Source organism: Palaemon carinicauda, chromosome 29, assembly GCF_036898095.1.
Source record: "Palaemon carinicauda isolate YSFRI2023 chromosome 29, ASM3689809v2, whole genome shotgun sequence".
NCBI classification, from domain to species: domain Eukaryota; kingdom Metazoa; phylum Arthropoda; class Malacostraca; order Decapoda; family Palaemonidae; genus Palaemon; species Palaemon carinicauda.
Window position 1 is genome coordinate 81536404 of NC_090753.1, and position 7500 is coordinate 81543903.

At 37.2% G+C, this 7500-nt stretch overlaps 1 protein-coding gene across 1 annotated transcript in view; it reads right to left on the reverse strand.

Moving 5' to 3' along the window:
* The window catches only part of LOC137622843 (uncharacterized), an 8811-nt gene that overhangs the window by 731 nt on the left and 580 nt on the right, over nucleotides 1-7500 (reverse strand). The window contains exons 1-2 of the mRNA XM_068353423.1: nucleotides 6897-7500; nucleotides 1-1683 (exon numbers count right to left, since the gene is read on the reverse strand). The exon at nucleotides 1-1683 is cut by the window's left edge and continues 731 nt beyond it; the exon at nucleotides 6897-7500 is cut by the window's right edge and continues 580 nt beyond it. Of these exons, the coding sequence (XP_068209524.1) occupies nucleotides 144-1683; nucleotides 6897-7060 (1704 nt within the window). The 5' untranslated portion in view covers nucleotides 7061-7500 and the 3' untranslated portion in view covers nucleotides 1-143. The remainder of the gene's footprint in view (nucleotides 1684-6896) is intronic.

The window sequence follows — 7500 nt, forward strand, 5'->3', positions numbered from 1 at the left end:
AACAAAACCCACAAATAAAGACATCAATAACATACACAAACCTTCTGCATATGAAACTTACTCAAAAATAAGCATCTGTCTGACACCACTCGGCCAGCTACTAGGATTCTTATAGAATCCTCACATACAACAAAACAACAAACCTATTCTTTAGGTTTCCCAGTAATAACTAGTAGCAACTCATTAATCCTTTCCAATTTTCTGAAAACCAAATACTTCACCACATCATATGTTACCACAGTAATAAGTACAATCAAAAACACATTACACATAGTCAGAAATGGTGCAACATCTTGCTTGTAAAACAGAACATATTCATTATCAAGTGGCATTGCCACATTTTCTACCACTGTTAATTTGTCTAGCTGAAAATGATTAATCTTGTTCTCGTAACTCTTTGCAATGGAAGATTGATTTAACTCATAATGCAAAAACACACTTGGTACATAATAGAGATAATCATTTATCACTACTGAGCAAGAATCTGCAAATGACTTCAAGTTTCCTAACTGAAATGTTTGAGTCTTCCCATCACAAGTAACTTCTGCATTTTTAGTACTTTGTACATAAACAAAAATTTCATTACCTAAACGTAATGCCCTGTATGGCAAAGCAAAAGTTTCAAATTTACACTCTCTCATCAACTCATAATTCTCAAAGAAAACACCTTGGATACACGGAAAATTGCTCATAGGTTGTTTAATTTGCACAAAATCGCACATGGATTGACTTTCACTTATCAACACACACTGTTCTAAATCACCTTCCTCTAAAATAATCATCAACAACTTGTTCTTATCCAATGCTAGACGAACCTTCGGATGGTTCCAAATTATTGTTGCATTTCCTATCTTAACTGGGAAAGGATGTATTGTATACAGGTCAAACAAATTCATACCCTTGAAGGGGATCAATACCAACAAATACCCTTTTGTTACTTTCACAGTTGACATTGTGTAATACCAAAATATATCTTCTAGCAAAGGCTTGGAATGGCTATTTACCATACACCAATCGATAATTTCTTTCAAAGTTTTTGGAGAAATGATAGCAGGGCTGAGTATTCCCTTTTGTGCATTTATTAGTCCGTTCACAGATTCCTTGTGATCACCAATCTCGATTTCTACTTCATGAACCAACTTAAACACTTGTTCTATGTCACCTATTTTATCAGAAACATTCACGTTAACTTGATTAATAAATTCCACCATCTTTTTTATGTTCTCTACATTCTTATTATTATTTTCTATTAGAGTACTTATAAGATTACCCTTCTGATTAGCCCATTTCTCGATTAGTTCTACACGATCAGTCAAACCTCTTACATCGTTTTCTGTAGCCACTCCAAACAAAGCACTAAATGCACTTCCTACAAAAGGTAACAAAGATCTCTTGTTTCTTTGAGGCCTGACAATGTCTTCAATTTTACCCTGTAAATTTCTTAATACTTCTACAAAGGCAGAATCACTATGGGTTAGTATGCACTTCCGTAGTTCTTTATCTAACTGGTTCAAATGTTCTTCCCTTTCTAATATTGAATTGACATTAATTTTTACTACAGCAAAATCTGTCAACAGTTCACCTTTTCCATGATTTTGTATCAAGGCCCCACTTTTAATGTCTATTTCGCAAGTGATACCGACCACCAGGGGTAGGATCAGAAGGAAGTTTTTCCACCACTTCCTGTAGAAGTTGAGAGGACCATGGATTAGTTTTTACAACCTTCATATGATTCCAATGGGCATACCTTACATCTAAATTCTGTTCATGTATCAGCTTAAATTTATTATTCCTTTCCCTTTCTAACACTCTATAAGGACCTTCAAATTTGGGAGATACCTTTTCATTTGGTCCTTCCTTTACATGTACCTTTATATATACTTGTGAGCCTATCTTCAGGTCAGTCATGGAACTAGTTGTGTCATAGTATTTCTTATTTACCTGTTGGCCCTTTTCTAAAGATTGTCTGGTTTGTCTTATTATTTGAAAGGTTCTTTGCAGTTTCCAAGCTATATAGTCCTGGTAATCATATGTGTGCCTAGGAGGTTTTGCGTCATCTAACAATGAGTTTGGCAGTCTTTTCTGATAACCATAAAGCAAAAAGTGTGGGGTTTCTCCTACTGTCTCATTTACTGTGTTATTCAAAGTAAACTGAACGTCCTCTAGCGCTAGGTCCCAATCTTCTGTAGTTGGACTAATGATAGTTCGCAGTACATCCAGTATCTTCTTATTGGCCCTTTCCACTGTCCCATTTGAACTCGGCTTATAAGGGGTTATCTCGCATTTCTTTATCTCAAAAAATTCACAAAGCTTTTTCATTACCTCACTGGTGAATTCGGGTGCATTGTCCGACAAAAGTACCTCCGGACACGAATGTCTTGTGAGTATTCTGGTCTTTAAAGCTTCTGCAACAGAAACTGCAGTTCTATCTCTGACTGGGACAATTTCTAAATACCGAGTCAAATAATCAATGAATACCAGTATATATTTATTTCCTCTCAAAGTTTTTGGAAAGGGTCCTATATGATCCATCTGAACTACCTCAAAAGGGTTTAAATTACTAGGATATTTTTCTAAAGGAGCTCTGGCATTTACATGACCTTTATGCCTATTACAAGTTTGACATTCATTTACAAATTGCTTTGCTTCTTCGCTGCACTTAGGCCAAAAATAATTTCTATTTATTGTTCTCAGAGTCTTTTTGATTCCTGGATGTCCTGCCAACTTGTGGGTATGTGTTAGAGTTAATACTTCTTTAGTCAGGGTGTCAGGCACATATAGTCTAGAGCAAGCACTCCTATCCTTAGCCTTCTTATATAATATCCCATTTATTAATTCAAAATCTGACCTAGAGGTTTCATCTTGTAGCAAATCTCCTATTATTTTCCTGATACCTTCTTGTTTCTCTTGTTCTATTTTAACTCTCTCCAAATCTAAGTCTACGACCTGACAGCTGAAACAAAAAGTGTTAGTTGTGATAATTCTTTCAGTATCCTCTTGTGCTCTAGATAATCCATCTGCTAAAGTATTAAACTTACCTGGAATGTATCTAAATTCTGGAGCAAACTCTAGCACACTAATAAACCATCGATTAAACTTTAAGTTATTAGTGAAAGCTCTTTTCTTAAATAGGTCACAGATGGGTTTATGGTCAGTAAGTACATTTACTTTGTGTCCTAACAAAATGTGCCGAAACTTTCTCAGTGCCCAATAAATGGCTAAACATTCCTTTTCTGTGGTATTGTAATTTCGTTCGGCCGCATTCAGGACTCTACTTGCATAATATACTACCCTCATTCGGGTTTTTGCCTTCTGTAACAAAACTGCTCCAATTCCTGTATTTGAAGCATCACATGCTAAGTAAAATTGCTTGCTAAAGTCTGGATACACTAAGATAGGATCTTGGATTAATTTCTCCTTCAACTTTTGAAAAGCCTCCTCTTGCTCTGCTTTCCATTCAAACTCTACATCCTTCTTAGTTAATTCTGTCAATGGTTTAGCTATAGTAGCAAAATTTTTGACAAATGGTCTATAGTATCCTATCATCCCTAAAAATCTTCTTACACCTTTCAAATTTTGTGGAGCAGGATATTCCACAATCGCCTTTATTTTTCCTTCTTGCATGCGTAATCCATCAGCACTGATCACATGTCCTAAATATTCTAATGATTTCCTCAAGAATTGACATTTCTTAACCTTTATCTTTAATCCTGCCAGTCTTAGTCGTTCTAAAACGATTTCTATGGTTCCGAAATGGCTCTCTATATCTTTGCTAAATATAATGACATCATCTAAATAGACTGACACATTCTCTATGTCTCCTAAGATCTGTAACATTAACCTTACAAAAGTCAATGGAGCTGATGTTAACCCAAATGGCATTACCTGAAATTCTAAGTGTTCTTTATGTGTGCTGAAGGCAGTTAATGGCTTTGATTCTTCGTCTAAAGGTACTTGCCAATATCCACTTAGTAGATCTAAGGATGAGAAGATCTTTGCTCCTCCTAACTGAGCCAAAACATCGTTTATTACAGGCATGGGCATCCTATCAGGAACTGTGTTCGCATTCAACTTGCGATAATCAATCACTAATCTGTAACTTCCATCTTTCTTTGGAATCAACAACATGGGAGAATTATAAGGTGATTTAGAGGGTATGACCACTCCTTCTTCTTTCATTTCTTCTATCATTTTATCTACTATTGGACGTTGGCTGATAGGTAATTTATAATTAGGTATGAAAAAGGGTTTGGCTCCATCATCTAGGATTATCTTATGTCTTAACACCTCAGTCCTACCTAACCTATCACCTGTAATTGCTATGCCCTGCCTATATTTATTTAAGGTTTCTATTAACCTTTTACGGTACTCAGGAAAATCGGTGTTATCTATCTCCCTATCTATTCCTGCATCGATGTTTCCTATGGTAAAGAATGCTTCCTCCTCTAACGGAATCATTTTGTGTGTAACTTCTATTCCTGTACAAAATCCTGTACCCGCTAACAAATGGAGTCTTTTATCAGAATAATTCATGACATAAGTAGTACAGGCTAATCCCTCCATCTGAACTAATGAGTTATCCATTCTGACATATTCTGGTAATCCTTCTGGGGTCAAGATTACATCATTATTAGTGTGTAGGCGGGTTATCAAATATACTCTAGTAAGAGTATTGGGCAGTAGTACTACATCTCTAGCTAGCCTAAATCTTATTTTGTTTGCATCTGCTGTGCTGATCAGACTTATTTCCCCAGTTTGTACTTGAGTACAAAAACATGAATCTTCATCTCCTCCTTTTTGAGATTCTGTTTCTCTTAAGTGTCTTAATTCTTGTGAATTCAATGTGCCTAGCAGCAAAACTTCTTGGAATTCCCTTTTATCTATTCTCTCAGATTCTCTGTCGACATTTTTCTCCTTAGTATGTGTGCTGCCTTTACAAGAAGTAATTTCCCCCTTTCTGGGTGCAATTGCTAAATTCTCTTCTTTCTCCCTTTCTTCTGATTTTACTTTGATTTCCCTTTCTCTTTCTGAACCGGAGTGTGTTTCAACTATCGAAGCGGTCCCCTGCAAATTGGCCAAATTTGTAGTGGACTTGTCATCAACAAGTTGGAAACAGACTTCCTGATTATTTCCCTTTAGAACTAATCTTCTGTCTTGACAATCAAAAACTATGCCAAAATCTTGCATTGTTGCAAAAGAAATCAAAGCTCGAGCGGGAAATGCTACTTCTTGCAAAACCAAAAATGGCACTTGACACTTCTTCTCTAGCAATTCAATGTTTAAATCTATGGCTCCTACATTGTTAAGCTGATTGCCAGTTATCCCCTGAATTAATGTATCCTCACTCCTAATTGCAGAAATAGGTATATTCAAATAATCAGTTAAGGTATGGAGCCCTATGAGATTTACAGTACTTCCTGAATCTAACAAACTAAGACATTCTTTACCTTCTATCTTGATATTTGTCTTGGGTAATGATTGCTGTCGGAAGGATAAATATGTTGCTGGCAACGTGGATGTACCTCCGCTACCTGCAACATCCTTCCATTCTTTGGTTTCCCTATTTCCTGGACTCCTATCCTGCTCTTCTAGTCACTTTCTATTACCTTGTTTTTCTTCGGAGTAATTAGTAGGGTTTGAGTTATCCCTTGCCTGTACCTGAGGAGTATTTTCGGAGGGTTTATTATGTTTCTTACCTTGGTACCAACATTCTTGGTCTGTGTGACCTCCTCTTTGACAATACTGGCAATACCTATTCTTTGGTCTAGCTCCCTTATGATGATAATTCCCTCTAGATTTATATGTTTCATTATAATTTCCTCTGTTTTGTTCATTTGACTTGTAAGGGGGCTGGTTATTTTGATAACTTTTATGGTAATATTTATTCCTACCGGTCTCGTTATTTTTATCTTCCCTGTAATTCTGATACCTTCTTTGCTTGGTATTTGCCGAAAAAGTGACCTCTTCAATTTGGGTCTCGTTTTTCTGGATGATTTCCTGGATTTGGCTCAACGTTTTTGTGAGCTTCTGGGCAGGATCTAACTTTAGGTCCTTGAAAGCCTTCCTTTCCCTTTCACCAAAGGCTGCATACAATGTACCGTAGGCCATATAAGTCAAAATTTCATCTAAATCCACCAGTTGGTCATTATCCTCACTAAACTGCATTCTGTTTCCTACCGTGATTGTGGGTAATGACAAAATGTCTTCCTTAACTACTCCTAAATGATTCAGAACCTGGGTATACAGACTAGGCATGGAATCACCTTCAAATTTAGCCGAGTTAAACCTATACAAGTTCAACAACCGATCGGTCTCCTTGGCCGATCGCCACAATAGTCTGCATTCCTCCTTGAACTCGTTGAAAGTGGTAATTTTTTCAAAGGCCTTACCGTTTAATGTAGGGTGAGCATCCCCTACGTCTACGTTGACTAACATCATTGCCTGTTTAATTTTTGCAACATCGTCAGTTATTTTAAAACTAGCGATCCTATTCTCTGTGTCCGCTAACCACTTATCTACACTGTATTTCTCTAACCTTTGTTTGTCGGGATTATCCCTACTTACATTTCCACAAAAACCGTGTGGTTTGTGTGATCAGCCCAGCGGAATTCATATCGGCAATATTTGCTCTTACCGGACTCGAACTTCGGTTTCTAGTCAGATTTTGACGTCTTCCTACACTAGCACTTCGCGACCGTCTGTCTGCAGTTAATCTCAAGTCGTATTGATATTGTGTAAGTCTTTGGAAAATATTGTCCAGACTCATATCACAAAAAAAGGAAAAACTAAAACACCAAAATTTTCTTACGAGAGACAAATGCCCTAACTTCCTATTCTATAGAGAGACAGTATTTATACAAAACAAGAGAGTGAACGAAAACATGCAAACTACTCACATATCCATTGGTTCACGACTCCTTTGGTTTCCCTCTGTTTTTCTTGAGATTGTTTTGTATTTCTTCGACACATAAAAGGGGGTTTCAGCACTTTCCTGAAACAAAGCCAGTATTAGTTCAAACTTAATACAACACGGCACAGTATCCCTTAACGATGCCACCATTTGTGAAGATGTCTTTGATTTAGTTAGCAATAACTTCTTAATTAGTCTAGTATCTTACCTCTTCCTTTAGTTTAATATTAATTGAATTTCTCTCAGGAGTTTACATAAGCAAAGTTTCGTGGGTGAGGGATACGAATGCTGGTTTCTTTCTTTACTAGACATAAAAAGGGGTTTGAACAGGCACTTACAAGCAGTCAAAAACAAAAGCGTGGTTTCTACATTAACACTTAGTGATGAACTCAGACGTCTTGACACTGGCTGGAGAATTTGGTGAATCCTGGTTTAGTTAGGCCTAAACGTCATCTATAGGCCTACTGTCGTCGCTGAAGTATAAGCCTTCGTCAGGTGTTGGGAAGGCTGGCGCGAAGTTCTAGACACGCCTTGGTCACTCGGGGACGTCACGCCTCTCGGTCGCTCTGGGACGTCTCGCCAAACGCACT